The following is a 19178-nucleotide window of genomic DNA, read 5'->3' on the forward strand; positions in this document are numbered from 1 at the left end:
AGCGGGCGCAGGTTGGGAGTTGCTGCTCGTGCCAGGAATGTTACACAGGTACCAGGGAGGAGGGGTGGGGGGTGGAAGCGGCACGCACGCAGCAGGAGGGGGGGCAGACAAGAGGACGGGGGAGCTGCACTACCGCCCCTGGCAACTTTCATCCTCGCTATGCCACCATTTGAACATAAAACATTTCCATGAGTAAACTAATCCTACTGCTAATCAATTTATCTAATAAGGTTTCAAAAACCCTCTTATCATTAAAGGGGATCCTCTGCGATATCATGAAGAGGCTCTGGATATGGATCGAGTGTCTTTGAAAGGAACTTATGCGTAGCCCTAGCAGCCAGTTTATACAATACAGTCCTCAGCAGAGAAACTGATCTGCTGTAGGAGGATAACTATTAACAGGGGACCAAATTTTATAGATGTTACCTAAAAATTTGGCGCTAAGCACGATTCTGTAAAAGTTACATGCACATTACAGAATCACACTTAGCACCTATTTATTTATTCAATTTTCTATACCGTTCTACCAGGGAGGCTCAGAACGGTTTACATTAATTTATTCAGGTACTTGAGCATTTTCCCCTGTCTGTGCTAGTGGGCTCACAATCTATCTAATGTACCTGGGGCAATGGGGGGATTAAGTGACTTGCCCAGGGTCACAAGGAGCAGCGTGGGTTTGAACCCCCAACCTCAGGGTGCTGAGGCTGTAGCTTTAACCACTGCGCCACTCTAGAAATAAAAATGTAGCAGAAATGAGCCAATGGACAGTGAAGCCATTGTGACATCACTGATGAGGCTGTCTCTTAGGCATTGGTGGAATGAGGCATTATGATGTCACAATACCAGCTCTGGTTATCAGAGGCTGAAGCTTTTCACACTATTTATTTATTCAATTTTCTATACTGTTCTCCCAGGGGAGCTCAGAATGGTTTACAGTAATTTATTCAGGTAAATTACTGTAAACAAAGTGCCGGGTTTTGAAAAGTCCGGGGAAATCCGGACGTCTGGTAACCCTATATATTCTAATATCCAGGATCTGGCAAGCTACAAATTGTGCAGGCAAAAGCCAGAAAAAGCCTCAGAGGAAAGGAAATCCACCCACCTCTCCATCTCATACGGATCAGGAAGAAATGAATTTGTAGAAATACAAGATGAAGTCGATTTATCAAAGCTGTAAATAGAGCCTAGAAGAAAACCCAACATACAGCGAATTAGAAAGTGGACCATACTCCTATTTCTCTCTCATTTACTAAGGGTAATGCAAAAGTGGTGATGTACACTTCCCCCTCCCCATTCGCGGTTTCTGCACTCGCGATTTCACATAATCGCGATTTTTTTCTGGGGAGGGGGAAAATAAAAAAAACCATATATTTTACCTCCCTGCCGCCTTCCCGGCCTTACCTGGTGGTCTAGAGGGCTTTCGGGGCAGGAGCGATCTTCTTACACTCCTGCCCCGTGCAGATCGCCATGAGGAAATGGCGGTAGGGCGTTCCCATTGTAGTCTCGAGAGACTACGGGAACTCACAGCAGCCATTTCCTCATGGCGATCTGCACGGGGCAGGAGCGTAGGAAGATCGCTCCTGCCCCGAAAGCCCTCTAGACCACCAGGTAAGGCCAGGAAGGCGGCAGGGAGGAGGGGGTAGGTCAGAGCCGGATAATCACGGTTTTTCACCATTCGCGGTCCGGCTCTGCCCGTATCCCCCGCGAATAACGAGGGAGAAGTGTACTGTGCATGCAAACCGGCTTTGTGAAAATGGCACTCCCTCAATACAACAAAGAAAAATGGAGAGACCCAATGATCCACAGTGAAAACAATCCACCGATGAAAACAAATACAAAAACTGTGGCTACAGATGTTCTGGAGATAATGTATTATACACTGACATATAATAACTTGAAAATACAATGAAAAAAGTACAATAATAAAAAATACAGTGATAAAAATCCAACCGGACCCTACATGGTCCGTGTTTCGGCGAACACGCCTTCCTCAGGGGTCCAACGGTTTGCAAACTCACATATAAAGAATTGGACTGAAAACAGTCTATTGTCTTTAAACGTGTGAGCAAAGAACACCGCAGACAAGCTGAAGTAGCAAAAAAATGCCCATCTGCAGTAACCATTATCTCTCTCCTTATTGGCTAAGTCTCTTAACATTTGCATCTCCTCTTCCTATAGGCTAAGGCTCTTTACACCTGCATTGTGAGGTCATAGGGCTTTATGGTTATAGAAACATGATGGCAGATAAAAGCCAAATGGCTCATCTAGTCTGCCCAACAAAGAAAAATGGGGAGACCCCATGATCCACAGTGAAAACAATCCACCGATGAAAACAAATACAAAAACTGTGGCTACAGATGTTCTGGAGATAATTTATTAAACACTGACATATAAAAACATGAAAATTCAATGAAAAAAGTACAATGATAAAAAATACAGTGATAAAAATCCAACCGGATCCTACATGGTTCGTGTTTCGGCGAACACGCCTTCCTCAGGGGTCCAATGGTTTGCAAACTCACATATAAAGAATTGGACTGAAAACAGTCTATTGTCTTTAAACATGTGAGCAAAAAACACCGCAGGCAAGCTGAAGTAGTAAAAAACTTTTAAAATAAAAATTTTGATATACCGGTCCTCGAGGGCCGCAATCCAGTCGGGTTTTCAGGATATCCCCTATGAATATGCATCGAAAGCAGTGCATGCAAACAGATCTCATGCATATTCATTGGGGAAATCCTGAAAACCCCGACTCCAGGTGAGGGCGCACCATAGCCTGGTACAGCGGCATGATAACCTTCTCCGTTCTGTTCGTGATCCCCTTCTTTATCATTCCTAGCATTCTGTTCGCTCTTTTCGCCGCCACCACACATTGCGTGGACAGTCGATCATAACTCCCAAGTCTCTTTCCTGGGAGGTCTCTCCAAGTACCGCCCCGGACATTCTGTATTCGTCCATGAGATTTTTGTTACCCACATGCATCATTGAAGAATGCTGGTGTAGAAGGACTGAGATTGAGATAGGCACTAAAGAATGTCATGGGATGGTTTCCCGCAGTTATTCATGGGAACAGGGATGGAGACAAATTCTGTCTCCGTGTCATTCTCTGGCTTCATGTTGCTATGGCAGAAATCAGGCAGTGACTGGAGGAGGCAGAGTCCCACATTGAGAAACAAGCTGAGGTGAGAGAAGAGAGTTGAGATATTGAGGGGCAGCAGAATGAACACACTTTTCTCTTGAGTCTATCCAGTTTATGGTGGGGTTTTCAGTGCTTCCACGATTCTTTTGACCATCTGAGTCCTCACCCACATCTACACTACTTCTTCTGTGGAGGCAGTGTGTGGTGCACAACTGTTTTCAAAATGAAGGTAAGCCTGGAGCTTGAAGACTAGAAACCATTGCCAAACATGTACTATAGGCATTTAGAGGCAGTGTTCTGAGAGACACGTTTTGGGCAGGATCAAAATACAATGCAAGCAGATTTTATTTTCAAGTCTACATATGCTATTTTCCTCACACAAAATTTACATACATATAAAGCAGGAGCAGAAGGCTGTGTGTACAACAGGAAATGAAAAGTACTCGTAGACGTTGAACCCAATCAATGGCTAAGAATTACCTGCCATCTTTGTCCCACATGAACAATATAAATATTGCATTTAATACTGCTCACAAGAAATTTAAATTAAGGATAAAACAGTATATTTCTGTATCTCGTTGGCCACGAATTTGGACTTGGAGGTTGAAATGTACAGCGTAAGCATCTATGAGACAAGCATGGTTATTTTTATTGCATAGGATTTTTTTGGACCCCAGTTCGTTTACAAAAAATAGACAATTCTAAATCTAATAGATGCTGGCATTGTCATGTTAATATAGGGACTTTGGATCATCTGTTATATTTTTGCCCATTGATATTTGGTTTCTGGAAGTCAATTTGGGGACAAATTTAATCTCATTCTTGAATCATCTATCCCCTTGTCTTATGAGGTGATAATTTGTGGTACGCTACTTCATGTTAAACCTACTTTAGATAAGTACAAAAGTCGCCTTTTCCTGATCTTGACAGGAATTGGGGTTCAACTAATTACACATAATTGGAAAAAACTATGATAAGATTAATTTTACTTTTTGGTGGGTAACTGTGTGTACCACGTACAAGTATGAAAGGATGATGGCGGAACGTTGGGGGACTAGTAAGCCCTTCAATGATGTATGGTGTCCATTGACTAATTTTATTGCATTATAATTAAAGTTATGTTTCTTTCATTTTTCGTTAGATTCCTTGCACATCCAGGGAGGATGGATGGGTGGGGGGTGGGAAATCTATTTTTGAGGAGTTAAATTATTTCATTATACTATTGAAATCATATCATATGTATTATTGTTTTAATAATTAATATAAGGAGGGAGAAAATGATTGTTTATTGTAATAATTGTATAGTTAATCGTGTGTTTTTCATGCAATTTTTCTGATTTACTATTTGTATTGCATTATTAAAGTTCAAAAATCAATAAAGATTTACAAAAAAAAAAAAAGAAATTAAAATTAAAATATAACTCAAGACTTGCAAGAGATATGAACGATATTTTAGAGGTTTTTCTGCTCTATAAATACATGTAATCAAAAATGTAGCCAGTATTGACTGGATAAATGCCACATCAGGAAATGCTAGGGAGGTAAGAACTTAAGCAATGCCTCCGCTGGGTCAGACCTGAGGTCCATCGTGCCCAGCAGTCCGCTCACGCAGCGGCACAACAGGTCCAGGACCTGTGCAGTAATCCTCTATCTATACCCTTCTATCCCCTTTTCCAGCAGGAAATTGTCCAATCCTTTCTTGAACCCCAGTACCGTATTCTGCCCTATTACGCCCTCTGGAAGCGCATTCCAGGTGTCCACCACGTGTTGGGTAAAGAACTTCCTAGCATTCGTTTTGAATCTGTCCCCTTTCAATTTTTCTGAATGCCCTCTCTTTTTTTTTATTTTTCGAAAGTTTGAATAATCTGTCCCTCTCTACTCTCTCTATGCCCTTCATGATCTTGTAAGTCTCTATCATATCCCCTCTAAGTCTCCTCTTCTCCAGGGAAAAGAGACCCAGTTTCTCCAATCTCTCAGCGTATGAAAGGTTTTCCATCCCCTTTATCAGACGCGTCGCTCTCCTCTCAACCCTCTCGAGTAATGCCATGTCCTTCTTAAGGTACGGCGACCAATATTGGACGCACTACTCCAGATGCGGACGCACCATCGCCCGATACAACAGTAGGATAACTTCTTTCGTTCTGGTAGTAATACCCTTCTTGATTATACCTAGCATTCTATTCGCTCTCTTAGCGGCCGCTGCACACTGTGCCGTCGGCTTCATTGTCATGTCCACCATTACCCCCAAGTCCCTTTCTTGGGTACTCTCATTCAATAACATCCCTTCCATCGTATAGTTGTACCTCGGGTTTCTGCTTCCCACATGTAATACTTTACATTTCTCAACGTTGAACTTCATCTGCCATCTCGTCGCCCATTCTCCTAGTTTGTTCAAATCCTTTTGCAATTCTTCGCAGTCCACTTTAGTCCAAGCTCCACTAAATAGTTTGGTGTCATCCGCAAATTTTATTATCTCACACTTCGTCCCTGTTTCTAGATCATTTATGAATATATTAAATAGCAGCGGCCCGAGCACCGAGCCCTGCGGGACACCACTCATGACCCTCCTCCAGTCCGAGTAGTGGCCCTTTACTCCTACCTCTGTTTCCTGCCCGCCAACCAGTTTCTGATTCATCTATGTACGTCACCTTCCACCCCATGGTTCTTCAGTTTCCGAAGTAGGCGTTCATGGGGTACCTTGTCAAAGGCTTTTTGGAAATCTAGATATATGATGTCTATGGGGTCTCCTCTGTTCATCCGTTTGGTAAAATTCCTATACTTAATAAATGACTGCTTTTTGGGGCAACTAGTCCAGGAACCAACAAGAGGGGAAGCTATTTTAAATTTAGTCCTTAGTGAAATGCAGGGCATGATACAAAAGGTAACTGTGTTGGGTCCACTGGGAAATAACGATCATAGCATGATCAAATTTGAGCTGATATCTGGAGTGATGTCACTAAAGAAATAATAATAATAATAATAAAAAATAGTTTATATACCGCAGTACCGTTAAGTTCTATGCGGTTTACAAAAGATTAGTGAAGTACAAGTTGAGATAATTTAAGGGATGTGGGAACAATAGGGAGAAAGAGCTATTGTAGCAGCATTTAATTTTTAAAAGGGTGACTGATAAAATGAGGAAAATGGTTAAAAAGAAGCTAAAAGGATTGGCAGAAAAGGTTAGAACTTTAAATCAAGCATGGATGTTATTTAAAAATACCATTGTAGAAGCCCAGACTAAATGTAATCCGCATATAAGCAAAGGTGGAAAGAAGAGAAAACGAGAGTCAGCACAGTTAAATGGTGAAGTGAAATAGGCTATTAAAACAAACAAACAAAAAATCATCTTTTAAAGGATGGAAAAAGGATTCAAATGAGAGCAGACCTTGTAAAATACGCAACAGTGTGAAGCTAAAGCCCAATTTTATTCAAAATCCATTTGGGAGAGCAGCCGCTTCCCTTGTACCCCCACCTTTCAAATTGAAGATGGATTACGCTAGGCTATGGCACCAGAGGGGAATTCTATAAGTGGGGAATTGCCTGGAATACAGATCCGTCACTTTTCAGACTCTAGAGCAGCGGGGGTGTTCAGCTCCAGGATGCCTGAAGAGAAGGAGAGGATGGAGCAAGTCTAGAGCAGCAGAAAACAGTCACATTACTCCAGGGATCTCAAAGTCCCTCCTTGAGGGCCGCAATCCAGTCGGGTTTTCAGGATTTCCCCAATGAATATGCATTGAAAGCAGTGCATGCAAATAGATCTCATGCATATTCATTGAGGAAATCCTGAAAACCTGACTGGACCACGGCCCTCGAGGCCCAACACTGGACAATCCTGCTCTAGCATCTGGGCACCCGGATTACATTACAGAATACTATCATAACCTGGCATCGATGCACCTACATGTTCATGCCCGCAGCTGTACCAGTCAAAGACATGGCCCAATTGCGGTCATGTAGACGTGGCAGGCGCACATTCCAAGTTTAGTAAAAATTTGATATACTGCTTATCAAACTTCTAAGCCACAGGTGTCAAAGTCGGTCCTCGAGGGCCGCAAACCAGTCAGGTTTTCAGGATTTTCCCAATGAATATGCATCGAAGCAGTGCATGCAAATAGATGTCATGCATATTCATTGGGGAAATCCTGAAAACCCAACTGGATTGCGGCCCTTGAGGACTGACTGCAACACCCCTGTTCTAAGCGGTTTTACATATCTAGACAACTGACCCACTTATCTTCTTTCTCCTCCATAGTGATTCCTCTGTCCTATTAATCTCTTTCTCCTCAACAACGCATTTCCGGTCCTATTAACTCCTCTTCCTCCCTCTTAAATTCAATCAATTTGTACCTCGCTTAATCTATTGTAAACCGCATAGAACTTAATGGTATTGCGGTATATAAACTGTTATTATTATTATTATTAAAAAGGGTAACGAACATTAGACAAACAGGATTTATTGGAACGATAGGGTTGGAGGTAGAAAATACATTTTATAATAGTAAAGGTAGCCATCTAGGGCAGGGATCTCAAAGTCCCTCCTTGAGGGCCGCAATCCAGTCGGGTTTTCAGGATTTCCCTAATGAATATGCATTGAAAGCAGTGCATGCACATGCACACAGATCTCATGCATATTCATTGGGGAAATCAAGAAAACCCGACTGGATTGTGGCCCTCAAGGAGGGACTTTGAGATCCCTGATCTAGGGGAAATACCAGCCCTAGATGGGAATCTCTAGGGCAGGGGTGGGAAACTCCAGTCCTCAAGGGCCAGAATCCAGTCGGGTTTTCAGGATTTCCCCAATGAATATGCATTGAAAGCAGTGCATGCAAATAGATCTCATGCATATTCATTGGGGAAATCCTGAAAACCCGACTGGATTCCGGCCCTCGAGGACCGGAGTTGCTCACTCCTGCTCTAGGGGCATCCCTAGGGAAATATTAGATGGGAATTTTCAGTACAAAACATTGTTTCAGATTTATCAATGAAAATATTCCAGTGTTTGCACTTGGGAGATCACTCCAGACAAATACAAGCACATTTTAGCCATTTTAAACTGTATTAATCGTTCCCATATTGATTGAACTTACTATCTGGTATCAGTTCAAATTGAGGTTTCCCCTCTTCTATCGATGCGAGCGTTGCCAGTCTTCCTTCTATCATTTCCCCATCTATAAATTTTCCATATAATGCATTCCTCATATCGGGGTACAAATAGGCTATCTTGTCTCCTGTCATCTCTCCTTCTTCATTGACTTCTCCCACAAGGCTTCCGCCATCCTGGTGAGAAAGCGAGCAAGAGAAAGCTTAGCTAAAAAAAACAAAACAGTCTAGAGTGAGTGATGAATTGTTGACCATATTGTATGAACTTTCCTAGTCAAAATTCAAGGTTGACTTAAGGCTGAACCAGTTGGACAATGCCTTCTTGGGTTGCGTGCAATGGGCTTGATCACCTGGAGAGTCTCCTTGTTGTCAATTCATGTTAGCAACAATAGGAGCGGAAAGGTCAGAATTCCTCCTGCCACCACCCCACTTCTGAAACTTGCTGCTACCAGTTCTAGGCGCTGCTGTAGGATAAAGATGCTAAATCAGTGCGCTAAGATAGCATTTTCCGATAGCATTTGGGTGCCCAGATTCTGTTACCGAAGAATGCCTAAGTTGGCATTGGGGAGTGAACTCTTACACCATATAAAAAGCAGATAGAAATGTTAGTACCTAAAATGCTGGAGACTAAACACGCATCTTACAGTATTCTAAAAGTCTGGCGATTATGGGCTCCTTTTACTAAGGTGCGCTACGCGTTTTAAGCGCGCGCTAAATGCTAACGCACCCATTATAAGTCTATGGACGTGTTAGAATTTAGCGCGCGCTAAAACGGCTAATGCGCCTTTGTAAAAGAGGGGGAAGTGCATGACCTACTCATGTTCCCCCCAAACGCACACTCACTTTACAGTTAGGTGCTAATTTATAGAACAACGCCTAACTGCTGTTCACCCTCATTTGGGAGATTAACTTCCGTTTTTATGACTAAATTTAGGCACCCAATTGCCTCTCTCCCCTCATTTTATTTTTTTATTTACACAATGTAACTTACAAATCTTCCCCTTCCCTCCCGTTTCATATCCTTTGTAATCAAGTCTTTGTCCTGACCTCCTCCCCCCACACTTTCATAAAGATTTTAGAACATAAGAACATAAGCATTGCCTCTGCCGGGTCAGACCAGGGGTCCATCGTGCCCGGCAGTCCACTCCCACGGCGGCCCCCCAGGTCCATGACCTGAAAGTGTTCTCTACCTAACCGAAAATATCCATACCCTATTCGCTCAATGTCCTGTAAGGTAAACCTCTATCTGTACCCTGTTATCCCCTTCGCTTCCAGGAAGTCATCCAGTCCCTTTTTGAACCCCAGAATTGTACTCTGGCTTATCACCTCTCCGGGAAGGGCGTTCCAGGTGTCTACCACCCGTTGAGTGAAGAAGAACTTCCTTGCATTCGTTATGAATCTGTCTCCTCTCAGTTTTTCTGAATGACCTCTTGTTTTAGTTGTCCCTGCTAGTCTAAAGAATCTCTCCACCTTCTCTATGCCTTTCATGATTTTATAAGTCTCTATCATGTCCCCTCTCAGTCTCCGCTTTTCCAGGGTAAAGAGCCCCATCCTGTCTAACCGTTCAGCATATGAAAGGTTCTCCATACCCTTTATCATCTTCGTTGCTCTCCTCTGGACTCTCTCGAGTATTTTATTTTATTTTTTTCAACTTAGATTCAACTTTTATTTAAAAAAAAATATTTTTTCTATTTTTTATCTTCTTAATATTGTAAACCAACCAGATACATGTGATGGTTGGTATATCAAAATACTAATAAACTTGAAACTTGTAATCAGGGAGTTAGTCCACACCGATGAGGATATCAATAAGATTTTTCACAATTATTATGTTAAAATTATATACTAGCTCAAAGACGGATTCGGTAGCAAAGTCAGATTCCTTCATGAATTGTCACTTCCACAGATATTGAAAGTTGATCTACAAAAGTGGCCTCCAACCTTTTTCTTGTAGAGGGCCGCAGTGGAATACGAGAACTACCAAAAGATTTCAAGCTTACACATGCTACTAAGTTTGTGAATCACCTTCACCCGCTAGTTCAGACTGACTATTAAACATTCAAAGTTAATATTAATAGTGATTCTACACACAACAAAGGAGTCGTGAGGAGGAGATGTCAATAATTCAGTCACGGGTGTGCAGTTCAAAGTTCACTTTATTGATAGTAGCACTCAAAGATTCCTCGCAGTGCTATTGTCAATAAAGTGAACTTTGAACTGCACACCCGTGGCTGAATTATTGACATCTCCTCCTCACGACTCCTTTGTTGTGCCTCGATTGGCTCCCTTTTTGGAATATGGATTCTACAACACTTCACAGATACATTTTAAAAAACTCACTTTATTTTGAATTGTCAACATTAGCAAATTCCATAAATGAGACAAGAGAGTAATACATTTAAAAGATTGTTTAATAATAATAACTTTATTCTTCTATACCGCCATAGTCGAATGACTTCTAGGCGGTTCACATCAAAGAAGGCTGGACAATCAACGAATTACATTCCAAGGAATAAAGTTGGACACTCTGCGAAATATAGAATAGAGCTGGACAATAAGGCGAATTGCAGAATGAAGTGAATTACAGAATAAGCGAATTATGGAATAAAGCGAATTACAGAAAAAGCCAAATACTGGATAAAGCGAATTACAGAATGAAGCTGGACAGTCAGTGAATTACAGAATGCAAGTAGTGAGTGTATAACTAATTAACAGGAAATAGATAAAAGGAAAATATGAATTTTAGGTATGTAATATAGGTCTCGTGTATGCAACCAAAGGAATAATGCTGGAACAATCACTATATCAATTGGGCAAAATTGAAATTGACATATTTAAAGGATTAGCCCACTGTTTGAGAGCTGTAATGAAGGACTTCGGGGGCTATGAATTGGAGACTACTGACCTAGAATATCTTAATGAACCTATAACATCTAATTAAATGGAATGGGGTATATAAGAGAGTCTATTAGGTAAAGCACCAGGTCCCGATGGGTTTCATGGGGAATTTTATCATTTACTAAAAGAACAAGTGGGTAAGCCCTTGAGGAAATTGTTTAATAAAAATCATTTCAGATACGAGACTTTCAGTGTCATTGAATCTAGCCTATCTCACAGTGATTCTGAAACCAGGAAAGAACTCTCACCATCCTGAGTATAAATCATTACATTACATTAGAAATTTCTATTCCGCCATTATCTTGCAGTTCAAGGCGGATTATAAATGGATTGTCAGGACATTACATTTCTTTGAGTTGCTAAGGATTACATCTGAATTGTCATGACATTAAAAGTACATAAGGAGTAGTTGCAGGTGATGCTTGGGGTAGTTCCGATTGTGTTAGTTCGGTTTTATGTGTTTTTTGAATAGAAGGGTTTTTATTTCTTTTTTGAAGATTTTGTAGTCTGTGGTCGAGGTCAATAGATTGTAGAGTTGGATGTCAAGTGTTGCAGCTCGAGTGGCTAGGAGGTTGTCATACCGTTTTTTTCGTTTGACGTTTTTGGTTGGAGGGTGTGTGAATGGTGCGTGGGTTCTCCTATGTCTGGTTGAGGTGGATTGAATTAGTCGATTGTTCCAATAGGCTGGGCTATCTCTGTTTATTGCTTTATTAATTATAAGACCAAGCTGACCAGCTAGCCAAAAAATACCACAATCAATACCCAAATGGTGTTTGTAAGTAGAAAATACCCTGTAAAAAATGTATGGAATATATCCAGAATGCTTGGACGCCTTTATTGCTGATCAGCTTCAACACAGAGAAGGTATTCAATAGGATGGATTGAAAATATCCATTTTTTGTATTCAGTGAATGGGATAACATGATCTTATAATACGATACAGTCTTTACATATTGGTTTCTAGGGCAGCTATTTGAATAAATGAGGCCTCTCAGAGGATTTTGGAGGTATAAAATAGGCCTGTCCTCTGTCCCCTCATTTATTTATTTTTACATAAGACACTTTTGAGAACAATGAATAATGACTCGGTTTCAAAAATGTGGGTCCTTCTCCAAATTTAAACTGAATTTCTCCAAATCAGAAGCCTTGCCATTGGGGGAGGGTATCTGGGATTACAGAAGAGATCTTTGAATGCCTGAGAATTTGGCTTAAGGAAGTTCTATATTACAAAGAGTTGATGGAGTTCACTCAAGATAAGCTGAAAGCTTGGCAGGCCTTGAATTTGTCCTTAAGTGACTGCATATGTTTGTGTAAGATTACATTTTTCCCCATATGGCTGTATATCTTACTATTATTGCTATTACGGATTTTACAGGAAGACTTGAAAGCTTTTCCCACAGATTCTTTGGGGGGGAGGGGAAACGGGGACAGTCAAAGCTGAAAGTCAAGTATTTACAAGGAAATTGGAAAATGGGAGGACTGGGCTTCCCTGATATCATGGCATGCCTATTTAAGCATCTGAGAAACTCTTATTTGATAACTTTTTGACATCTACGAGACCTTAGGTATGAAAGGGAATGAAACTAGATTACTGTATTAGTATGGAAATGCAAGCTCAGTGGAGAAGAGGAGGAGTAAACTGCAGCATTGCAGAAACAGTGTCTTTCACGGCATCGGCCCCAGGGAGTGGAACAACCTTTCTGGATACATTCGCCCAACAGCAAAATCTACAGAACTTTCGGAAAATGCTGAAGAGACACCTGTTCTGTAAGATGAAATATAGGGTCTGAGGTAGGTTGAGGGAGAAGGAGTGATGACTGTTGAGTGCTGGTCACGGAGGTGTTCAATGGTCTGGTTTGTTTTATGTGGCATAATGATGTCTGCCAATCGAGGCATCTTGTAGGCCTTATGTAATTTGATATCTTGACGTATGTTAGGGTTTCACGCAGTTTTTGCTTTAAATCAGGGGTAGGGAACTCCGGTCCTCAAGAGCCGTATTCCAGTCGGGTTTTCAGGATTTCCCCAATAAATCTGCATGAGATCTATTTGCATGCACTGCTTTCAATGCATATTCATTGGGGAAATCCTGAAAACCCGACTGGAATACGGCTCTCAAGGACCAGAGTTCCCTACCCCTGCCTTAAATGATATTCGACATTGATTCGCGCGCGAGAATGGCTAATAAAGTAAGTTAACGAGGCGATCTGTGCCGCTCCCACGCCGCTTTATTGTCCTGTCCTAGATCATCAAAGTAACAATCATATACAAAAATCCCGACAGGGATGGTCGCTGTTTCATTTTACTGGAACAGTATAATTCTAAGCTGGGGGGTGAAATTGGACGTACCCAAGACGCACCATTAAAGCAAGAGTGAGGAATGATGTGGAACGAATCAACTGAGTTTCCATTATCTCCTATGGGGAAAGTTGCTTTGATATACGAGCGCTTTGGATTACGAGCATGCTTCTGGAACAAATTATGCTCGTAAATCAAGGTACCACTGTATCTCAAAAGCAAATTATATCACTACCTGCAACGTGAGCCGGCTTGCCCAACTGACTAGTCACATGACATTCTACGACATGCCCTCTTATTACTGCTCCATTTTCCGTAAAAATATGAAAGTGCAGAAACTTTTTGAAGAACCCTTATAAATATACATATATATACTAGTCAATAAGCCCGTTACATTAACGGGTGCTAGAATACTGTTCACCCTCTATGTTGCCCCTTCCATTCACTGCCCTCTCTTCTCTTTCCATCCAGTGTCCGCCCCCTCTCTCTCTGTCCCATATGGCCTCTCTCCATCTCCTCCTTCCTTTTGCCTTGGTCTGGCATACCTTCCTCCTTCCCTCCAAGCCATTCTCTCCCCCTCTGCTCCCTTTCCTCATTTAACTACTTCATTGGTCAGCAGCAGTATTCACAATTCATTGCTGTTGCTGGCTTCAGGTCTTTCTCTCTGGCCGGTCCTGTCTTCATGAGAACAGGAAGTAGGCAGGACCGGCCAGAGAGGAAGGCCTGAAGCCAGCAACAGCAGCGAATTGTAAACGCTGCTGCTGCCTGAAGCACCCGAGGCAGACGCTTCTCTCCCCTCCCAGCCCAACCTCCGCTGCCTCTGCGACCCTCCCAGCAAGATGACTTTAATATCAAACCTCCCTCCAGCGTTGGCAGCCGCAGCACGCTAAACAGGCTGCTTCGTGGCTTTCTTCTGCCGTTGAGTCTCTCTGTCGCGTCATTGATGACATCATTAGTGACGCGGCAGAGAGACTCAACTGCAGGAGAAAGTCGCGAAGCAGTCTGTTTAACGTGCAGCGACTGCCAACGCTGGAGGGATGTTTGTACCGGTGCAGAAGCGATATGTCTCTCCCCCTCCAGTACCTGTGCAGCACTTTGCTGCGGCGCATCCTCCCATCGTGAGTCAGCCACAGCGCTCAAGTCTGTTTCTCCCGCTTTGTCTAGCTGCCGCATATGCACTCTGGCCACGGACCTACAGATCACGGATCAGGGATTACAGATCACGCAGGTCTGAGTGCGCATGCGCGGCTAGCGTTTCATTATATAGGATATATTGTTGGGAAGATTGTAAGGTCCGTGAAGGTAGGTAAGGTTTTATGCACATAATAGTCTCCCAGTGAAGAATGTGGAAATAAGAGTAGGAGAAAGAAGGACATGGGAGTCGGGACAGGCCCAGATCCTTGGGTTGTGAAAACAAGTTTCAAGTGTATTAAAAATTTTTTTTAAACCGCTTAATCAGGTTTCTAAGTGGTGTACAATATAAAATTTACATAAAAACATGTTAAAAATCGGGATACTAGATAAAATCTAAAACACTTAAGACATACAGACCAACTTCAAACAATAGGAAAAGAGGGGGAAGAACTACAATCGTAAAAAAAAAAGTGAAACAAAAAAGGAAAACACGGACCTTACAAGATTCCCAACATAATCTACCAACTATTCCAAATGCTCGTCCCATATCCTATGCCAATTATCCGCCACAAGATATTCTCCGTCACCGGACCCTCCCTTTAGAACAGTCTCCCCCCATTTAAGACTAGAATCATTTTTAGATAAATTTAAGGCCCAACTCAAGATGTTCTTATTACATTACATTAGTGTTTTCTATTCCGCCAATACCTTTCAGTTCTAGGCGATTTACAAAAAGAGTTGGCCTGCGCATCCCCAGGGAGCTTACAGAGTTGATAGAGTGAGCTTACATGAATTGAAGACTAGCATAAGCGATGGGTTTGGGGGGAGGGTTTGGGGGGAGGGTAAACAATCAATACTTTCATACACATCTTCCCCAACATCCGCTCAAACTCAGAGGAGGGAAATTTTATGGCGACACCAGGAAGTACTTCTTCACGGAAAGAGTGATAGATCGCTGGAACAAGCTTCCGGTGCAAGTGGTTGAGGCCACCAGCGTACCTAACTTTAAGAATAAATGGGACACCTACGTAGGATCACTACGAAGATCAAGTTAAAGAATTGGGTCATTAGCACACAGACTAAATTGGGTGGGTCAGTAGAGTGGGCAGACTTGATGGGCTGTAGCCCTTTTCTGCCGTCATCTTTCTATGTTTCTATGTTTCTACTCATTTGTTCCTACCCACATCATACCCCTTTCTTCCCATGAGGAAACTACAATTTGTAACTATTATTCCCTAATGTTCTTTCCTAATGTTTCACAGTTCGTCTGTATTGTCAATCTGTCGTAGCACCTTGAAAATTGTTAATGTAAAATAACTTGTTTTATTGTTCTATACTATAATTCTTTAATTATGTAATTCGCTTAGATTTAATAGGCGAACCATCAAATTTTAATAAACTTGAAACTTGATAAGGTTTTTGATTAGCTCATATGACAAATTTTTTGAAAAACAATGCCTAAAGCCAACATACATCCTATACCTCTTAAGTACCCCTATCTTCCTACTATCATCACTTTTTTTGGTACCGTAAAAAAGGCGTGCCGACATTTGCACGCAGGACAAATGTACGCCACCGTTTCCTCGGCTTTGAGGGCTTTCCGTTTGCAGTGTGGGTAAACTTACAAGTGCTCCGCTCCCATTGGGGGGCTTTGGAAAGGGGAACCCCCCCAGTACAGTGAAAACTCCCTTTTTTTGCTCTTCGGGAGCTTTAAGTGTAGTGGGGGGGATACGCCTACACCCCCTCCCAATGATAGCGCAAGTACTTGTAAGTTTAGTGGGGTGGGGGTGGGGGTGAGGTTTCCCCCCCACCCCCCTCACAGCACAAAGGGGAAGCTCTGAAAGGCAGCACGTATGTCCTCCGCGCAAATGTCGCCGTGGGATTGCCAGTGCGCTTTTGTCGGGTCACCCGTTTATTTTCCCCCTCTCTCTAATTTCCTGGCCGGACTAAATGGAGGCCTGGAAGCAGTTCAGACTAACCCGGCATTTCCCTCCCCCTTCCACGTCATAAATTGGAGTTCCTTTTCATCCTTTGCATTCTACTATCTATCCATTTATTTATTTTTAGATCCTGTACTCCCCAGGGAGCTCAGAACTCTACCCCCCACTGTTTACTCTCTATTTTTGCAACCATTTGATCGCTATGATTTGTAAACCGCTCAGAGGTACCACTATGGGCGGTATATCAAACATTAATAAAGCTTGGAAAATACTGGGGTCAATAGCAGCGTAACAGGAATTTAATTGGGCAGGAAGTGAACTGCTAAGGATTCTGTTTCCTCACTTATAAAACTTGTAACGGGGCAGGCTTACTGGAAAATAGATCCAGCAGATTCCATGTCGGATGTTCTCTTTGTATTGTCCTTTGAAGATCAGTCTCCCGTCTGTGTCATATTCCTGGGCTGCTCCATTCAACTCTCCATCCACATAGCTACCATGAAGGGCTCCACCATCCTCATAGGTGTAGACTCCCTGACCATGCAGGGCATCGTCCACATAAAATCCTTCCAGTGTACTGGAAAAATAAAAAAAGGGGAGGGAATTTTTTTTTTTTAAAACAAATTAATCAGTTCTACACAGATAGATATAAATACACTTTACACCAGGGATGTCCAACCTGCAGCCCGAGGGCCGCATGCGCCCCTGTGAAGTATTTTGTGCGGCCCCAGTCGAGGGCGATGCAGTGTTTTCCTATGCTGCCCCTCGGTGTTTACCGTCTTGCCAGCTCCCTCTTCTGTCTTGCTGCAGCGTTTGCGTGGCCCCAGAAACATTTTTTTCGGTCAATGTGGCCCAGGGAAGTCAAAAGGTTGGACACCCCTGCTTTCCACCTATCCAGATACAAACATATCTCTATACATATACTAGCTGATGCCCCGGTGTTGCACGGGTATTTAATTATAGCAATAACACTGTAAATGGATTCAAATAAAGATACTTTATAGTGGTGAATGAAATTATTTTTTTACAGCTTAATAAAAAGTACAATATTCAAATTATAATGTGAAATATTTGACAAAATGAATACAATACAACTAACGCAAAACGTGATTATAAACAACAATTTTAGTTTCACCTCCTGGAGCAAGAACATATAAATTCTTGGGTGAACCCACCCTTGAGCAAGCAACATAGAGTTGTGGGCCGAGAGACCCCCAGAACATATCACCCCAGGTAGTGAGGGATCTGCATACCAAGTTTCGTTCAAATCGGTCAAGCCGTTTTTGAATTACTGTGAGAATGGCAGCTTTTTACATTTTTTCCATTGACATGAATGGGTGAAATCTGATTTTCTGTTTGTAGCTCCGCCCACGTGTGCAGGTGGGCCGCGAGACCCCCAGAACATATCACCCCAGGTAGTGAGGGATCTGCATACCAAGTTTCGTTCAAATCGGTCAAGCCGTTTTTGCGTGATCGCGGCACATACACACACACATACCTCCAATTTTATATATATAGATTTTATATGGAGACGGGAGAAAAGCGCACCGGATAAAGCTGCGCCCACATTTTGGCCCAGACAATTGCACGCAAGACTCTGTACGCATGCACACTGCTGTAAAAGTTAATTTTAAAGAGCTCCGACGGGGTGTGTGGGGAGAACCCCCCAATGCCGTAAGGGGGGTGCAACCCGCCACATTATACAGAAAACGTAACTTTTTACTAGAAAAAAAACCAAAGACAAAACATTGGGAAAAAGTTAACTTTCCTCCATAAAGGGGTGTTTCAACCCCCCAAACTCACTTCCTAACAGCAGTGCGAACACTATTAAGTAAACTGGGAAGAATTCCCCCTCATACCCCCCGTCGGAGCTCTTTAAAATTAACTTTTCCGGCAGCGCGCTGGAGTCTTGAGCCCAATTGTCTGGGCTCAAATGTTGGCGCGGCTTTGTGCTACGCACGACATTGATGAGGCCTTATACAGAATGACACATTACTGTATATATCTGTTATTTACAGCCTCTTGTTATATATATTATTGATCTACAGCCTCTGTTTTATATATTTATAGTATTTTTATAAATATATAAAACAAAGGCTTTAAATCAATAAATGTAACACAATATGCTAACATAATTATATATATATATATAATAAAACGCTAGCCGCGCATGCGCTCTCAGACCTGCGTGATCTGTGATCCATAGGTCCATGGTCAAAGTGCGTATGCGGCGGCCAGATTGGGAAAGCAAAGCACAGCACAGCACAGCACAGCCGGCGACTCCCCCCTCCCGCCCTCACTTACTGCCAAAACCACCACCTCCTCCTTCTTGCCGGCTCACCCACCTTTAAATGAAGAGAAAAGCGCTGCACCGCGCTAACGCTGTCTTTGCTGTCTTCTGTCCACTGCGGCCCGCCCTCTCTGACTACTTCCTGTTTCCGCTAGGGTTGGCCGCAGTGGATAGAAGACGCCGAAGTCAGCAGCTGTAGCTGCCGATCTCCATTCCTCCAGCAGGAAGGGGGGGGTCTGGGAGGAGAGGGATCGCGGCCGCTCAGCGCCCCCACCGAGGAGCCCAGCAACTTTCCGCTGCCCGGGACCCGAGTCATTTGCCGCCCTCCTCCCTTCCCGCGGGCCCGACTGGCGATTTAAGCAGCGTGAGGGGAGGGGCCAATCTC

The 19178-nt window shown here is 42.7% G+C and overlaps 1 protein-coding gene across 2 annotated transcripts in view; it reads right to left on the minus strand.

Annotated features, from left to right (window-relative positions):
* The window catches only part of SETD7 (SET domain containing 7, histone lysine methyltransferase), a 75872-nt gene that overhangs the window by 12923 nt on the left and 43771 nt on the right, over positions 1 to 19178 (minus strand). Inside the window, exons 1-4 of one of the 2 annotated variants that reach the window (XM_033939525.1) lie at positions 18688 to 18735; positions 16879 to 17080; positions 8227 to 8416; positions 1103 to 1184 (exon numbers count right to left, since the gene is read on the minus strand). In XM_033939525.1, coding sequence (XP_033795416.1) covers positions 1103 to 1184; positions 8227 to 8416; positions 16879 to 17080; positions 18688 to 18707 — 494 coding nt within the window. In that variant the 5' untranslated portion in view covers positions 18708 to 18735. Of the gene's footprint in view, positions 1 to 1102; positions 1185 to 8226; positions 8417 to 16878; positions 17081 to 18687; positions 18736 to 19178 lie in introns of those variants that run through there. The other variant, XM_033939516.1, reaches the window with a different exon arrangement.

This window comes from Geotrypetes seraphini, chromosome 1 (assembly GCF_902459505.1).
Source record: "Geotrypetes seraphini chromosome 1, aGeoSer1.1, whole genome shotgun sequence".
NCBI lineage: Eukaryota > Metazoa > Chordata > Amphibia > Gymnophiona > Dermophiidae > Geotrypetes > Geotrypetes seraphini.